This window comes from Stegodyphus dumicola, chromosome 9 (genome assembly GCF_044657685.1).
Source record: "Stegodyphus dumicola isolate Sdum_Otavi_A_Nest chromosome 9, ASM4465768v1".
NCBI lineage: Eukaryota > Metazoa > Arthropoda > Arachnida > Araneae > Eresidae > Stegodyphus > Stegodyphus dumicola.
Window position 1 is genome coordinate 182,002,172 of NC_140776.1, and position 19,226 is coordinate 182,021,397.

Here is a 19,226-nt window from a genome sequence, read left to right on the forward strand (position 1 = left end):
CAAAAGGTTGCTGATAACGAGGGTGATTATATTGTTGAATAAAAATAAAACTTGTTACAAATTTATTCGTTTGAATTTAATGTAAGAAAGCGACATTACTTTCCGGTCCCTCTATTATATTTAAAAATAAAACTCTCCCAGAAAAGCGTAAGGAATCTGAAGAAAAATGAGAAATAAATATATGAAATTTCTACACATAATAAAAGAAAAAAAAATCTGTTTGTGTGTGTGCCTTTTGTTCGTGCTTGCGCGTAAGCTAATAGACCCAGGGCTACAAAATTTGGTACATAGGTACATCTAGACAAGAGCCAGTGCACTTCGAAGCGATTTTTTTCAAAATTCGAATTATATTTTGTTTATTATCTTTTTTGATGAAATTGTATCATTTTGAATAGTTTCATTCTTTTAGAAATGTGGTTCTGGCAACAGTTTTTCATTCAATGCTTCGTATACCGGACTGCTGAAAATCTGAGATAAAATGCTGCTTATTTTCTTTTGATTTTTTGACACGCAACACGCACACCGCATCACATGTATCATTTTGAATAGTTTCATTCTTTTAGAAATGTGGTTCTGGCAACAGTTTTTCATTCAATGCTTCGTATACTGGACTGCTGAAAATCTGAGATAAAATGCTGCTTATTTTCTTTTGATTTTTTGACACGCAACACGCACACCGCAATCTTTTTATTCTGACGCGCATGTGTCTCGCGAGGCACAACAGAAAAATTTTCTCCCCCCTTTTTTTTTTGTTTTCTCTCTTTATTAGGGAATGGGAAAGAAGTTTGTATATTTTGAATTATGTCATCCACAAAGCACAATTTTGATTGATTATTGCTTTCTGATGATAGTTTCATTCTTTTAGAAATGTGGTTTTGGCAACAGTTTTTCATTCATTGCTTTGGATACCGGACTGCTGACTGTTTTCTCTTGAAAATATGAGATTTATTGCTTATTTCATTGTAATTTTTTATATTATGTTTTAATTATATAAAAAGCTTTGCATGATTGCTTTTAGGAAACAAAGATTTAACTTTCTTTACACCATTTGAATTCTTAAGATTTTGCAACGGGAAGTTGGTGAATTTATTTATTAGAATAATTAATATTTGTGTTAAGGGATATTGCTTATTTCATTGTAATTCTTTTATATATAATGCATTTTTATTGAAATTACTGCTTTTTCTTTTTTTGTTTTGCAAACAGCTGCAAAAGAAAGGCAGCTTTAAAAAATAAACTTGAAAGCAATATCGAACAGCCTTGAATCACTTTTTAATTGAAACATTCGTATTCGGATAGATTCATACTCTTCAATTATGTGCTCACAAAATTTTGCGAACATTATTTAAACAGTAAGTTCCACGTTATGCATGAAATTCATTAGCTTTTGTTACGTATTGGAAAACTTTGTATTTTGAACTGTACGAATATTATCTAAACAATTATTTTCGTCTGCATCGCATAGCGACTAGTTTTCTGACGGTAAGCGAAATGTAACAATAATGTGATTTCTGGCGTCAAAAGGAAAAAAATTTGGATCAATAATACAATTACGATTCTTCTTAAATGTCTCACATCATATGTTTCTCTTTTCTTTTCAACATATGTCAATAAACAACATTTCACAAAGGGCATAATTTTCGTGACAGCCACAGAACACGAGAGAAACTGTACCAGAGGCGGAGTCTGGTATTGTGATGTGTATCTTTCTGTCCAGGACCTCAGCCACAATTGATGAATGACTGGAAACTAATTGCTAGGTTAGAAACATATGTTGAACTTGAGATAGACAGCACAAATACAGATAAATAAAAGCAAATTATTAAAATGTTTCAACAATCCATCAGAAATTTTCTGTTTGGACTTTCTTAGATGGGAAAATTAATGCTTCTAGAGGAAAAAGACTCGAAGTATTTTTAACCCATTTGCATCCTAAAAGAAAATTCAGATCTCAGTTCTTTTAAGCTTTGACCTCAAAATCTTATTTTACGTCCCGTAATTATTAATTATTGAGATCAAAAATACCGGGAATGTTTCCATAAAACATAAGTTTTCAATGCATGATAGCCCCTTCAATGTAATCATCTGTAAATACAAGGCATATATGTCAGTCCCCCCTCCAGTCGTCGAATCAAATACTCCATTTATTATCATTACAATCATATACACATTTTATACTGACAAAAAATCATGTGCCCTTTTATCAGTCTTAGCTTTTATCCATGTGTGTTGCCATCCGTGTGGATATTTGCCGCGTGGGCATTAACACAGTGAGGTTATGTCTCACTATGATAATGCCCACGCGGCAATCGTAGTATTGTGGGCTTCGCTCCCGTGCGCTTTTATCAAGAGAATCAAAAGTAGTTCCACTTTCCAGATGTAGATGATTCATCCTGCAATTCGCGAATGCATATGCATTCTTTCATGGGGCTACATAATTAAAAATGTTCATAACATTAGATTTCTTTTAATAATTGCCCTTTGTGGCATTCGCTTTTTTGCTCAAAATAGAAGCTTCTTAACAAGACATTACATGCATAGAGCACGATACCTAAATTATGCACTTTCCGATTGAAGAAAAAGTTAAAGTTCATCGAAGTATGTGCGGTAAAGCAGTCTCTATTTCTTGTCGAAATTATTGGTAATGGAAGGAAGTCTGTTGCGGAATTTGGAATAGCCTTGACACGACGATTTCTCAAAGCTCAAATTCTATTCTAAACGACATTTTGACATAGCAGAAAACGCCCTGGCAGCTATGACGAAGGGTCTGAAGTGTAGACTCCTTCCCCTGTTATATAAGTGCCAGAGATTTGGAATCGTTGTATAACAGCAAGACATCTCAAATTCTATTCTAGAGGACATTTTGACATAGCAGAAAACGCCCTGGCAGCTATGACGAAGGGTCTGAAGTGCAGACTCCTTCCCCTGTTATATAAGTGCCAGAGATTTGGAATCGTTGTATAACAGCAAGACATCTCAAATTCTATTCTAGAGGACATTTTGAGACAGCTGAAAACGTCCTGGCAGCTGTGACGAAGGGTCTGAAGTGCAGACTCCTTCCCCTTTCATATAAGTGCCAGAGATTTGGAATTGTTGTATAACAGCAAGACATCTCAAATTCTATTCTAGAGGACATTTTGAGACAGCTGAAAACGTCCTGGCAGCTGTGACGAAGGGTCTGAAGTGCAGACTCCTTTCCCTGTTATATAAGTGCCAGAGATTTGGAATCGTTGTATAACAGCAAGACATCTCAAATTCTATTCTAGAGGACATTTTGAGACAGCTGAAAATGTCCTGGCAGCTGTGACGAAGGGTCTGAAGTGCAGACTCCTTCCCCTTTCATATAAGTGCCAGAGATTTGGAATCATTGCATAACAGAAAGACATCTCAAATTCTATTCTAAAGGACATTTTGAGACAACTGAAAACGTTCTGGCAGCTGTGACGAAGGGTCTGAAATGCAGACACCTTCAAATTTCATATAAGTGCCAGAGATTTGGAATCGTTGTATAACAACAAGACATCTCAAATTCTATTCTAAAGGACAATCTGAGACAGCTGAGAATGTTCTGGTAGCTGTGACAATGGGTTTAAGTGAAGATTCCTTCCACTGTTATGATAATTGCCAGCAATCTGGAATGTATAACAGCAGGGCATCTATTTTAAAGATGATAAACTTGAATCGCATTCATGTTTAACAATTCTTTTAAATCACAACATGTATTTACTCTTAGCTTCTGATTACTTCTAAAATCGTAGTATTTCCTGCAGGCTTCAGTAATATCAAGCTCCATAATCTTAGAAATAAAATGACACAGACTTCGACAAGACTTTTTGCCTTTTATTACAAATCATATACACTGAAAACTATACAATTAATATCTCGGCATTTCACTTTCTGACACTTGGTCCCAATCGTTTACATTTTTAACCATAATTCACATTCCTTTTCCCCAAACTTCCAATCCTCACAGAAATTTTCTTTACTTCAAATATCAGGAAACATAATTTAATTATATTTATAACAATTTAATATAATTGATTAAGCTCTCAAATATTAACAATTCCTCAATTAATATAAAGTAGACGACAGCAGGGGCGAAATATTTGGGAAAAGATACAAAATAAGCTTTAATCATCAATTTGTTGTCTTCAGGAGAATATTATACATTCAGTTCTGTTTTTAAGCAGTAGATAAATTCAATCAAAAAAATTCAAACAAATTAAAAAATTCACAATGGAAAGACAGCTCATTTGCTTCTGGATATGACAAGGGTGATTGTGACCACATAAAAAAAAATCCTGAAAATTACCATGGAGAAAAATACAGCATGATTTCAAATAATTTCATTAGTGCAGCAAAAAATATATTTTTTAAATTTATGAAAAATAAATTTATATTTTACTACATCATTTCCTTTAACTATCTAATTTTTGGTTTCTCAATATTTCTTCAAATAATTGCACAGTTTAGCATTCTTTTATTTTTGGGGGGGAGGGCTGCTGCAACAATTTAAAGTTCAGTATAATCAGCAATACAATTTGATGCCAACAATAACTTTTCACTTAAGTCTTTAGGTATTATATTAGAATTTGAAGTATGCATATCAGCAGGTGTTTGAGCAGGAAATGTTAGAAAGAACAAAGCAGTTCATGGAATGTACAGAATTTTGGCCAGCTACCTAGTTATTCCATAAGTTATCCAGAGAATCTTTACCAATATGGTCTTCAAACGGATTTTCAGCTCTAAGTTTCACATGCATTTGTATGTTACGAAAATAAATAATATTTTATAATCTCCACAACTAGGCTATCAAGAGTTGAAAGATGTTCTATTATAATATCAGCCATATAATTAAACGAACTTTTGACAACAGTTCCATGGATGCAAGTTGAACAGAATTTTGGCAATACTGTGTATTTCTGTTTGCTATCTTCTCTCAGCCCCAAAATTTGCAATATGAGTTGTTTCTGTTTCTGTAAAATACAAATGTGTAAATGAATCTGTTGTTAAGTGTTTCCACAGTCTAAGAGTTTTCAATTTATGTAATTTCTGAATGATATATTTTATATAAAAATTAGGGAAAGAAGAGAAGAGAAACGAACATTTCACAAATCCAGAAATTTTTAATTTCATAAAGTATAAAATCTGGAATTCTGGATATATCAGGACCACAATCACCCCTGATATGATGAGAAATTGCAATAAATAAATTGTTTTGAAATAAATGATAGGAAATTAATTAATTAAATCTTGATTATAATTTATTTAAAAATACTTTTTTGAGTTTTTAATTATATTTACATATATATAATAAATTATCCCACTTCAAGAAAATACAGTATTATTTAAACATAATAAAAAAATTACACATGGAGGCTTTAATTAGGTTTTTCGTCTTTTTATTCTCTGATAACACATTTTTATCGCTTAAAAACCAATGGCAATTGCATGAAACTCTAGCAGTAAAATAGTATTTGTGGCGCCGTAGCCTGGTGTACATTTATGTTACGGCAGTTTCTAAGAGAAACATTTCTCTAGAAAGTTTTTAAAAAAGTGATCATAAAAGTGGCACCTCATATATACGACAGCAAATTCTAAGAATTTTTTCCCTTTAGAATTTACTTCAAATGGTTTTTAAGATAATGCTAATGAATCCCGTTAGATCAAAATAAATCATGAAAAAAGAAAACTGGATTTTTGTTAACACTATATTAACCCATTAGCCGCTGGTGTTGCGTTGACGCAACGGTCAAAATAAATGCTTATATAAATATAACTACCTAAGATATTTTATACCAGCAGATGATTTTGTGTAGGGAATATTATGAAGATTATTTCTGTAAAAAAATATTTGCCTTCAACAATCATTTTGCTTATAATAATTAATCTCATACTTTAAGCAAAATTTTCGACCGGGTATTTTTGCTGAAAATATTTAACGAAAGAATCGCCGTCTTTATGAGTGATCTATTTTTAGTCAAGGTCACCGTTTATCAGAACATTACATCAGTCAGATGTTTATATTTGCGTTGGGAATGAAGGGAAAACAGGTGTTGCGCTGACGCAACGTCAGCAGGAAACGGGTAGTCAATCTCTTTTTTCACTCATTCCTTTCGATGCTCTGGTTCATATTCTGGTTGTTTAAAAATGCCTAGAACAAGGTATCTTACATTAGAAGAAGCCCTTCAAAGATTTTTTGATGAAGAAACAGATGATGATAATGTTAATAATGACCAGAATGAAACTGATATTGCTGTTTTTTCCCCAGAAATTGCAGAAACTAGTGACGAAGAAGAAAGCAATGGCAATGTTTTAAATAATGATAATGATATTTTACCAAATGATACTGCTGGGGAAGTTGAAATTCACGTAAGAAGTAAGTTTCAGCCTTCTAAAAGCAGTTATATTCACACTAAAAAGTTTAAAAAGCAGAAGACTGAAATCTTGAAGTGGATAAAAAAAGGAACTGTTAGTTATGTCTCAGGAAGAACATGAAGAAAGAGATAGAAGAAAAATTATAAAAGACAAAACACAAGGTAAAACTAGTGCACAGATTTTCGATTTGGTTTAGACATTTACTCTCTTCTCGTTGAACAGACAAATAAATACGCTCAGAAAAAAAAAAAAAAAAAAAAGAAATGCCCAGAATTTATTGCATCTGAAACCTATATGAGAAGATTTATTGGAATATTATTGCTTACAGGATATCATTCTTTACCTCAAGAAAAAAGGTATTGGTCTTTTGATAAGGACATTTCTGTTCCTGTTGTACGAGAATCGATATGATGTTTGCAGTACAGGAATATGAAGCAGAATTTGCATTTGACAATACTGATAAATTATATGAGATGAGACCGTATCTAAACTTACTAAATATCACCACATTTTACTACTGTAAATATAAAGTCTCTTTTAGATTTCAGACACGAGAATGCATTATTCCTTTTGCAAACTCCTGTTGAGAGTGTAGAATTAGCCAGAAATAGATCAGCAACAGGAAGACCTAGTAAATTCGGCATTCAAAAACCATTGTATGGAGAAGGTAGACATTTTATCGTAAAGCCCGTTGATAACAAAAGACTTTGTCGTAAAGAGTACCATAGCCAGACTGTTTATAGATGCAAAGTATGTAATGTAGCTTTACATCATGATTGTAATGAAGCTTTTCATGCTTGAATCTTTCAATTGAAATAATCTGTATTTGTAAAAAAAGATACAATGTATATTTTAATATTAAAGTAATTACAAGTAAAGTGATTTGTAGATTTATAAAATGTTATACAGCTAAAAAGTAATCCTGCGCTCCACTCAAAAGAAACATCATACGAGTACAATCCTAGTCATTAAATATCCGTAGTCATATTCTGCTGACGATGCGCGAACGCAACACTCGCTTTTTCCACAGGTAAGAGCATTTTTTTAAATTTTCAATGTAAATTTATGTTATAAATGCTTAATTTAATATTTGTTATTATTTTCATGAGAAAAGAAACATTCCTTGTAGTTTTGGCGGTTAATGGGTTATATAAAAATCATGTAGAAACAGAATCAAGTATTTTAATTTGTTTTTCTATAAAGAATAATTTTATTTTATTAACCTCTTCAAAACATACAACATATTTATGTTTTGTTATTTTACATACATATTTAAATGCATGACTTCAAAAAAATAATTATTAACCTATGGACAGATCTTGCAATGGTTTTACAGTTTTTAATATTTAGAACTAAAAGAAAAATTTTAAAAAAATGTTGCTTTTTCTTTCAGGGGATTGGGGACTGTGCACTTATTTCTATATAATTGAAACTGATGAAAGAAAGGAGATATTTTTTCCTAATATGGATAATTGAGGAATTGCAGTAATAATGCATTTTAAAATTATACATTTTATTCATTCTGAAATAATTCCATGTATATAATTTACACAATTTTTTTTAAACATAGTCAGTAAAAATATTATATTATCATTTTATCACATGCTCCCATTCTGAGACACTTGCAAAACATGATTGGATATTTGAGTAAATTAATTTGACTAGACTGCTGTTTAAAAGTAAATATGTATTATACTTTTTAATATCACAAAAATGCATCTTTACATCTACCTTAATACAGTGGTTCTCAAGTGGTTTGTCATAGTTTAGTGTTCCCAAACACACAGCTAAACTCAGAAGAGAAAAAGTCCCAATTTGGAAACTTACAATTAATTACTCATTAATTACTTTTCTATTACTATCAGACTGAAATAGTGAAAGCAATTCCTCTCTGCTTTGAAAATTAAACAAAAAATGGAAAAAATTAAAGAAAAAGCAGGAAATATGTAAAGTTACAATGATTTTCCTTTTATTTATCTACATTTCAAGTTTACAAATTTTCTGGGTTAAAAATTAAATTAAATTAAAACAAAAAAAAAAAAAAAAAAAAAAAAAAAAAAAAAACCCACTTGTGATAAGAATTTACGTGACACTTCAGAGCTGTACGCAGAAATACTGAATTAGCTTTACTACAAAAAGGCATTTTTTCAATTTCTAGCTGTACAGTTTCAGCTTTCATTCTGCTTCTCAGAATTCTCTTCTATTGCAGTTAAAGGAAATACTATTTTCACTTAAATTATTTTTTGCTATGGTAAAAGACAACTACATTTTATTTTCAGCAGATGAATACGAATGTTACCTAATCAATCCTTTTGCAAGGTGAGTTGGAAAGAACACAGTTATTTATCTTGATGCCTACTCAAGAGGCCAAATAGCTAAAACTATGGAACACATTTCATGCCAGCATCTGTTCCCAGCATTTGAACAGGTTGGCTGCATGGAGTTCCTTTAGAAATCCCTGCATGAAGGGCTATCTTTAGGCAGATATCCCTTATGTTCTTTGTCGCAAATACTTAGCCTAACCTAACATTAAACAATATTATAAAATGTCTACCCATTAAATTCCACCCAAGAAATACACTCCAATTACAGATATGTACTGAATACATGTAGATATGTACTACCTTGATGATGCCATTATACAGTTTCAAATTCAAGCAATGTAACACATCAAGCTCTAAATTAAACTCAATCATATCTATTTTGTTTTACAATTAGACATAAAAAAGAAACTTTAAATCATACTTACAAAACAAATTTCCATCAATGCTAGATAATAACAAAAAAAAGAAAAAAAAAAAAAAATTAAACTGTACAGTAAACATTGAAAATTTGAGAACCACTGGACTTCACATTAAAAAACGAAGATATGTTCAAATACCACAATGTATTAAACAGAAATACTTCATTACAAAAAGGTTTTTAATTGTTTGAAAGAATCTACAGCATTAATATCATATAATCTTTTATTTATCATAGCACTTGTTTGGAAGTGTAGTATAAGATTCAGAAGCATATAGTTTTCACATTTATAAGTATACATCTACCATTGCTTAAGCACTCAGGTTATGAACTATTTCTTTCTGATAAAATAACACTTAGTTAAAAATTTAAAACTCCTAATAATTAGTCCAGGTAAAAGCAGACAGCTTCACTTCATTTGCTGCTTATTCAATTTTTAAAATGCAAACTAAAAACATTAATACTGATGAATACAAAAATATAAATTATATAAACAAATAAAAATGCCTAAAATTCTGATTACTAATTCTTTAACCTCATAAATAAATAATTTAATTACACCACAAATAACATGAAAATGAACATGGAATGTTAAAGAAATACATATGATTATAAATAAAACATATTTTAATTACTTTAAAAACCTTAAGTAGATAGTATTTTTCATTAAAACTTCTGATTATGTGCAACAGTTAAAATAGCTTGCATAGAAACTGAGTTATGTATTTACAACTTTTGTACAAGGACAATAATACGCAGTTTTAATGAAAAATATTTTCTCTTTAGAAAACAAATTTTAAACAATATGGAATAATAAAACAAATTTTCAGACAAATGCAACATATTTTCTTATTAATTAATTAAAGTTAATTAATAAAACAAATCTAATATTAATTTATTAGATGAGATGTATAATATCAAAATGGAATGCAAAAAGTAAAATAATACTGAGTATAAATTTTCAAATTCTAAAACCAACCAGAACACAAAATAACAAAACAGAAAGAACATAAAACCAAATACTATATTCTTGCACTGCAATGTAACAAGTAGCTTCTTATAATACACAATATTTAAAAACATTTTAACACAAAACATTTAATATATAATTTGTTCGTTAAAAAGGTATGTTTTCCCTACGAGTATCCTTCAAGACAATAATCTGCAAAATATGAGCAACCTTGACCCTATTCTCAATGACCATTTTCATACTAAACAATGAACTTCCATTGATTTCAGAGATATACTGCAGGACTTCAGTGTGAACTATTAAATCCTTAAGACTCTGTTCCTGTTTTATACAAATATAAACTGATTTCAAATTCACCAGTTACTTTGGAAACATATTTAACTCCCAGCATATCTCTGATAACATAGCACCAAAGTGCACATTTCATATTATTAAAATATTCCATTTCTAATATTATTAATACCAACAATCAATTATTTTTGTTTTAACCTATGTGCCTATACCTACTGGAAATGGGTCAGTATTAAGAGAGAACCTGACAAATCCAGATTCACAGGCAGTGGCTAATTTGACTGATTTGACTAAAAGCACAATGTACTACTTATCCTGATTGTCAAAATACTCTATTTTGAAGGTAAAATAAAATGGAGGAAGCTTGGTAGAATTCAGGTAACATGGGAAAACAACCAGCATGAATAAAAAAATAGCCAAGCATTCTTTTATGGATGGATGAACCTTATGTCTATCGATAATAACTAGTGGCTATTAGTTACAGATTTAGGTATTATTTTCATAGTTCTATTGGATAATTATACTAGTATGTAAAGAGGAAGGGGGAAATCTATACTTACACTAGCATAAAAATACTGAAATAATTTTCTCAAATGACCAGAATAACTATTATTAAAATAGTAAAGCATGAGAAAAGACTAAGAGAAGGTTCTTGACTCTAAAATACTTTGTTTAAAATGCGAACAACAATAAATGTAGAAACAAATGTTAGTGCTTTCTATCACTTTTTCAAGATTTTATTTTAAAGTGTTTATAACCAATCCTAACTACTCCATTAAAAATAATGGCATTAAATGATAATCAAGTATTAAAAATGATGAAATACATTGATGTATTGATACTCTTCAAATAATTTTGACAATTAATACCTATGAAAAGGCTTCAAAGGGCATATGTTAACATAAAGTGCACATACAAAGTTTTTAAACTCAACCAGCTGAAGCAAAGCTGCCCCATAAGAACTAATGTCAATCATTATGAATATATCTCAACTAGCATTCTTTAAAATATCACATTCACGTGGAAAGAAATTTAAATAGAATTTTTTGTTTGATTTTATGTAATTTTGTATGACTGTTATATCTACTGTTCCATATTTAAAAGTAAAATCATGAAAAGCAATGGAAAGTTTTCTTTGTATAATTACCATCAGTAATTCATTATAAAAAAATGCAAGCGTTCTCACTTTCACTTGTGAACTACTTTTCATTTACTACCACCAGTAAAATCTGCCCTTTAAGGACTCTATTTTGACAGCAATTCAAAAATTAACAAACCCAGTAGGGAATCAGATGTTTTTTGCCTAAACAGCTTTTCTGAGGCACAGTATAAACATATAAATCTTGTTTTCTTCCCCCTTCTTCTGAACTAAATTTTGCTTCATTTTAGCTTCTTGAGATTACTAAAATATGTTTGCAGCAGGCAACATTACATTTCAGAAATTAAATGAGTCATTACAAACTGCGCAAAAACAGTTTGAATATCACCGATTGTGAAGCATTTTGCAGCTTCTAGAATTCATACTTAACTTAAAGACTTAAAGTCATGCACAAGAGAGAAACAAAATTGGTTGAAAAAACTGTAAATTTTCATTCTATGAAATACTTTTAAAAGTGAACAAAGTGAAAACCTCAGTTATTAGCATACTTTTATAAATTTTGCACAGATCTGATATATTAGAAAAATGTTAACTTCATCTTAAGCATTAGAACAGCTTCTTTTATAAATCAAAATTAATGGATGGAACTTAAAAGATAATACAAGGTAGTAAAAGGATCTGTCACGAGAATACCAGGTTTGAGATGGAAGCCCTAGGTTTGACTGCAAATACCAGAAAACTTCATGCTGGAAATAAATAGAATATAAAAGTATGCCATATTTAAGATACTAGCACTCACAAGAATCAAGTTATGAAAGGAGAGCATGATCCATTATATTAAAACTCAAAATCATACCTAAAAACAAATATTGCACTATTTTTAATAAAAATTACATAGCTTAACATTATTTTTGAACTATGTTACCTGTTCTCAAAATGCTATCTAGTTGCCACTTAAATAAAATAAGTTAAAAAAATCCTCAGTGACAGGTTTTGTGAAGCAACTCTTTGGCACAGAAATGACATATATATATACATTTTATATAAAATAAAAACTTTTAAGACAGCATTATTGAGCCTATTTATTTTAAAAATCAGAGCTTATAACATTAAGCAAAGGAAGGCTTTAAAGGAAGACATTTTGCTTTCAAACTTGCAAATGGTGTCCAGAGAAAAAAATAAAAATAATGAGCAAAATAATAAATTTCCACACAGTTTTTATTAACACTATTTAAACATGGAAAAGAACTATTTTTCCTTAATTTCAGAAAGGGAAAGCAGAAGTTTAAATTACTTAAAGTAAATTCACCTTTATATATTAATCCATACCCATTCACGCAGCTGTAACACTATATTCTTTCCTTTCTGCTAAAAGTGCACAATTAACAATGTTTGCCCCATGCTGAATTTGGCATAGAATTCTACCAAGCTTTTTACAGCCTATAGATACATTGTGAATATACATGTCAGTGAATGCAAAGTTCAGCATCATAACTAGCCGCTAAGCATCAGTTGACTTGCCATATTTTTAAGTGTGCACAGGAAATTTTATAAAAAGTCACTATATTTTTAAATAATTAAAATCTTTACTATGGAAGCAATACGAAATGATTATTTTGTAATACTAAAATCATAGCTCGGCTGCAGTAAGGCTATACAGCATAATTAGCATTCTATAGTACAGCTATTTTTTTACATACATTAATTATTATACATGATAATCACTTCATTACAATGAAATTATAAAATGAACACAGTATGGCTCTCCCTCTGTTGCAGAACATTTAAATTATATTAACATTTTAGATGTCATTGAGCTTTTTATTTATCAGTAATACACTAAAAAAGGGTTACAAGCTTTTACACTGAGTAATAAATGCAAATGTTTTCTCAACTTTCTTTCATTTTATTTTGAAAGACAAGAAGAAACTGATAAAGGACAAGTTAAATGAGCAACTTAATTTTTTTTTTTTTTTAATTATACAGAAGATTGGTTTATTTTTCTCTTAAAAATACCAATATGAGATATTTTTAGCTTTATTTATATGATAAATTAATGGGCAATTGTTATAAGTATTTGCATAGCATAATTTTACAGTGGTATTACAAATCTGAAATCCTCAGTACAAAATGCCTTTATTGTTAACATAGAAAAAAAAATCCATCAAGTATGCAAATTATACTGTTGGGAAGGAAGGAGCATATAAAATAAACATATACTTACAGCAAAATAAATCTATAATCATACTTTTATACAAGGAATAAAAAGTGAAATACACAAATAATGCCGCTGCAAGGAGTGAAGAACTCAAAATTCTTCTTGATTTAAATAATATATGAAATATGTTAAACTACTAGAAAATACAGGATCAGCAAGATGGCTGGCTAATTTGGGCTTAACTGATATGATTAATCGACACTTTAATGCTAACACACTTCCAGACATTCAAAACACATTTCCAAACGCACAAAGTGCTTACATGTTACACTAATAAATGCTAATATTTATCATAAAAGGCCTATGCAACTTAAAATTCAATGGTTTTGTTGCACCATTTAAAATCTCTTTGATTAAATACATGATATATTTATTCATACATATAATTTTATTTACAATATAAATATTCATATATATATATATATATTTTTTCAGCATGCAATTTAACAATCGTATGTCCCATTCCAAGAACACATATAAATAATCTTTTTATTTAAATACACTGAAAACAAAGATAGTGTATCAAACAGAACAACATATAAGAGTTAAGAAATGTTATAATACAATGTCCACCCAGCAGACACATAAGACTAATATAAAAATCTGCTAATGATCAATAAAAGAATGCAGTTTCCACGTCACAAAAAATTATATATCCATAACATCCAATAAATAAATACAATATTAACACAAACTATATTTTAAATAAAAACATGATACAATAATAAAGTAAAAAACAGAAATTATGCTTAATATTTGCTACAGTGATGCAAATGAAAGACAATGGTTAAAGTATTTTTGCCTGATATCCCTAATTTACCTGAATTTCTTCTAAAAAATGCCTTGCAAAATTATGATTTGATGAGTTACTGGCATAATTAGCCAAAAATCATCTTCATTACTTATTTGTAAAATAGACAACTAATAAAGAAATCAGTCAATCATAAAAAAATCATATCTGAAAAGTAAAATGCTTTTATCAAAAGTATTTCTCTAGAGAGGAAAGATGAATTTTTAACATGGTTAAATATTATTGAGAATGTTATAAGTTTTATATTCCTACAATTGAACTCTAAGTCCATGCTAGAGATCAGTATATATTTTAAGAAAACAGTATGGAATAAAAGAGAGAAAAACTACATGGAAATAGCAATAAAAAATGTTAGCTGCTTTAGGGTGGGGCTGCCTAATGTACAAACAGGATTTAAAACCTTGCATTTAGCAATAAAGAGAGCAGAATGAAAGCAAAATAGAAATAAGAATATCTGATAGGTTTCAAGATAAAAAGCTGCTTGGAGATCAATTATATTAATTCATAAATTTATTACCAAATTATTATTCAGCAAAATTTTACCTGCACATCATTTGCAGATAGTTTTGTCCAATAACCTAGATTAAAATTACTCAAGATTTTAAAAAATACATACTGCTCAAATTTATAGAAACACTCTAGTCTGGATTATTTAATTTTTAGCTTTTACTAAAGCTTTTAAGCTTTCACTTAACTTAAAATTATAATTTGGGACAAGAAAAAATATTAATATAGTTGAAATTGACAAATTATTAAAAACATTTCATTTTATACAAATGAAGTATAACCATGTAAAGACAAACATTCTGAATTTGAAAACAATTAAGCTAAAATCAACTTCAGTCTGAAGTCTGCCCCCCTTTAAAAAACTCATCAGAAAGACAAAACAATAAATAAATAAATAATATCTAAAATATGAACATACTAAAAAAATAAAATTTTCAATTCAGCAAAATGTAACATTCTGAAAATATGGAAAACTTCACACCTTGCAGTTGAAATTAAAAAACAAATGGAACAAATATTTACAGCGGAATGGTTTTCTACATATATTCTATGTACTCTGGTTGATAGGATGAGAAGTTTCTGGGCTCATGAAATGTGGTGGAGGAGCATGAAGGAAAAAAAATCTTCCAACTACAGACAAAATAAAGCCTTCTCCCAAAAGCAAGGCACTTCTAATATCTGAAAAGAAATCAAAGTTATTTAAACGATGCATGCCATAGTGAATCAGAATTAAAACCCTAAATACACATTTATGCAACCAAAAGTTAACATACATTCTCTTAACCTCTCGCTATATAATGACATATAAGATACTCTACACAAAATACAGATGAAGCATAGAAACCATGAGTCAGATTTGTGATACAGGTTACTGATCAAAGATAAGATTCACAGTATGGCATATGAGCTAAATATATAAATTACTCATCAAAACTCATCATATATATTACAGGCATACTTGCCAACCTATGACACTCAAAAATCGGGAGATTTTTTTAAGAAATCATATTTTTTACAATGTTAAAAAGACTTTTTAAATGATAAAAATATAGTTTTTAATAATGAATTAACTTTAAATAGTTACTAATTCTTAAATGCAAGCAACACAAAAATGCCTTACACATAAAAAACATTTTTATTTCTTGCATCATTAAAAAAAAAAAAAAAAAAAAAAAAGACACTATAATCAGTTTTCATACAAATGTTATGAACAGTGGCCGATTTTGCTTTTGTTAAGAAACTTCATAATTTTTTTCATAGCAATTGCCATGTAGGCCTGCTTTCGCTAATAAAAGTTTTTCTAATGTGATATCACTAATATTAGATCTAAATTTAGTCCTCGTTTTCGCAACAACACTGAAAATTGTCTCACACTCTGCATTACTATGGGGAACTGTCAAGATGGCCAACATAATTCTAGACAGTTCACTATATTTAAAAATTCCATCAGCACCTTTCACTTTTCCAATCAAACTCCACTGGGTATCAATCCTAGCTGATTTTATAACTTCATCCAAGTTTTCTAATTGTAGATTGCAATATTTTATCAGTGGTTACATCAATATCATCATCTTTCATGACTAAAGGAAGTAACACAGGTACCTTATATCAGAAAAAAAAATCAATATAAAAAATTATATCAAAAAGTACCTTATATCAGAAAAAGATGCATTTGCTAGAGCAAAAACATCAGCAACTTTAGCATGCAAAATCACTTCATCGTTGACTGGAAATTTATTAATAAGCGAACACTACTACAACGTTTGTACCCTAACACGAAATCTTTGATGTTTGTTTACATTGCATGGTCAATTGTTAATCTTTGCCATAATTCACCACGAAACATGATAAGAAGCCAAATATAGTAATCCAGCCCTAAGCCCATGATGCCATGGTACACTTTTCCGTACACATTTTACATTTGTCTGTACATAATTGTGACAGACTATTTCTGGATACGTATATGCTCTCACTCACAAAGCAGAAGTTCTCATCTGATTCGCAAGGTTTTGTTTTAGATAGAGAAAATTAAATTGCTTTCAGACGTCCAAAATCACTTTTTTTTTTTGTTTTTTTTGTTTATATAACGAAGCCAAGTTCCATAAAAATCGTGAGAAATTTTAAGAATAAGAAATAGTCGGGAGAAATATATTGTAAATCGGGTTGGCGGGAGAGCGGTCGAAAATCGGGAGAGTTGGTAACTCTGTACAAGCCAAATACATAAATTACAAGTTAGATTTGCAATATGTATTATAAAGCCAAACCTGGAAATTATGATGCAGATTTGTGGTACACATTATAGGGTAACATTAAAATCATATGGAAGGAAATAAAGACCAAATACCTGCACATTTGATAAATATTACACAGCAAAAGTAAAAGTTTGAGCTGCGGTTGAGTATCTGCAGCTTGTGCTATAATTAATTTTATACTACTTATTTTCATGATGATTAAAAAGAAGAAAAATGAATGAAAAAATAGCCCCCCCCCTTTTTTTTTTCTTTTTGTAACAAATATAATGAAAAGTTTGTTGACATGTTTAATAGTGAAACTCTTGATATTACTGGTACTACTGTTATATAGACTTCAAGCAGTTTTATAGCTACTATATTGCTTCTAAAGCTACTATGGACAGCTATTAATTTTTTAAGCCACGAGAATTTTTCATGGATTTAGCACCTAAAATGAGTCTTTTTATGCACAATTAGACATGTTTTGAAAAATATGTTAGACAAATATGATGGTAACAATGATAGTAAAAGCTGGTAAAACAATTGCTACAAACTGCAAGGTAAAATACAAACTTTTAATGTTTACAATTTCTATGAACTGAAATGAATTTTAATATACAAGATCTGCATAAAAATACATTCATAATAAAAAATTGAATTAATACATAAGTTTTTTACTATTATTAAGACTACTGATGAATTTTACATGTCTAACTATCAAGCATCTAGAAGGGAAGCCAAGCCACAATCCAATTTGCAATTTTTTTTTCAATATCATTCTCACAGCATCTTAAGTAAATCTTATGATCAAGTATCAATAAAACACATTTTAACAAAAACGGATTAATTACAGCATCATCTAGTGTTTCTTAAAAATATTTTACATAAATGAGTAAGTTACATGGAAATGCTATGTATATTTTAATCTAGAAAAATCTTCAAAATTTTTCCAGTTTCAGTTCAAGAAAAAATGGCTTAAATGAATCGGAAGTATTCTCATAATAAAACATTTAGAGGTATAGAATCACTTTTAAAATTAAAAAAAGCTACAAATAAATACGCAGAATTACACTTTCAAGCGTTCACAAAAAATGTTTTTGTTTATAAACAGGTCTAACGGAAGTAAATTCATTTTTGTAAACTCAACACTTCTTTCCTGATCATTGTATATCATCATATTGTATCATGCATATCATCACTTATCAATCTGAGTTTTTGCCTTTTGATAGTTTGTGTTAATTTGATTGAATAATTTAAATATGCTAGCTATAGAAATCTAAGTTAAAAAACTGAAAATTTATTATAAATTCCAATAAAACCTGGTTATTTTATTTTTAGCATGTGTAGTTGATTAAAAAAAAAAAATTAAGTTTACTAGTCAGAAAAAACACTATACAGAGAGAGAGGGAATCAGTTCCCTTAAAAATTCTCTAGCACAATGGACTTAACTGTCATATTCCTAACTGATCTTTAAGAGAAGCTTACACACACACACACACACACACACTGAATTTAATGTTTTATAAATATCCTGAGATGTATTTCATAAGAGTTAGCATTTTGTACCTGACACATATTAAAAAGGAATAGAAAACAGTATGAAGATGAATATTTATTAGCTAAGAATATTACAAATATTATCATATTGGTAATTTTTAGTTTAAGGGTTGAAACTCCAGTCTCCGATATTTGGGTTGTAGGAACCATTACTACACATATTAATCAGTTCTAAATTTCTGATACAGTCACTATTATTATTGCTTATTTTGCTATCATCAGTCACTTGTCCCCTTAAACTTGATCTGATAATTTACAAACAATATAATCAATAACAACATTATCATTTTCTCATTAAAATTTAAATATTTCAGGAATTATAAGGCTATATTTTATATATTATGATTTATTACTATAAATTAAAAAAAAAAAAAAGCTTTAAAGTAATGACTAGGAATTTGCCATTAATTATTCCTCACTCA

The 19,226-nt window shown here is 29.5% G+C and overlaps 1 protein-coding gene across 2 annotated transcripts in view; it reads right to left on the reverse strand.

The window, feature by feature from the left end:
* Positions 1-3,819: 3,819 nt before the first annotated feature.
* The window catches only part of LOC118185750 (organic solute transporter subunit alpha), a 44,264-nt gene continuing 28,857 nt past the window's right edge, over positions 3,820-19,226 (reverse strand). For both annotated transcript variants that reach the window (XM_085824433.1, XM_035355655.2), the window contains one exon: positions 3,820-15,694. In XM_085824433.1, coding sequence (XP_085680559.1) covers positions 15,564-15,694 — 131 coding nt within the window. In that variant the 3' untranslated portion in view covers positions 3,820-15,563. The remainder of the gene's footprint in view (positions 15,695-19,226) is intronic.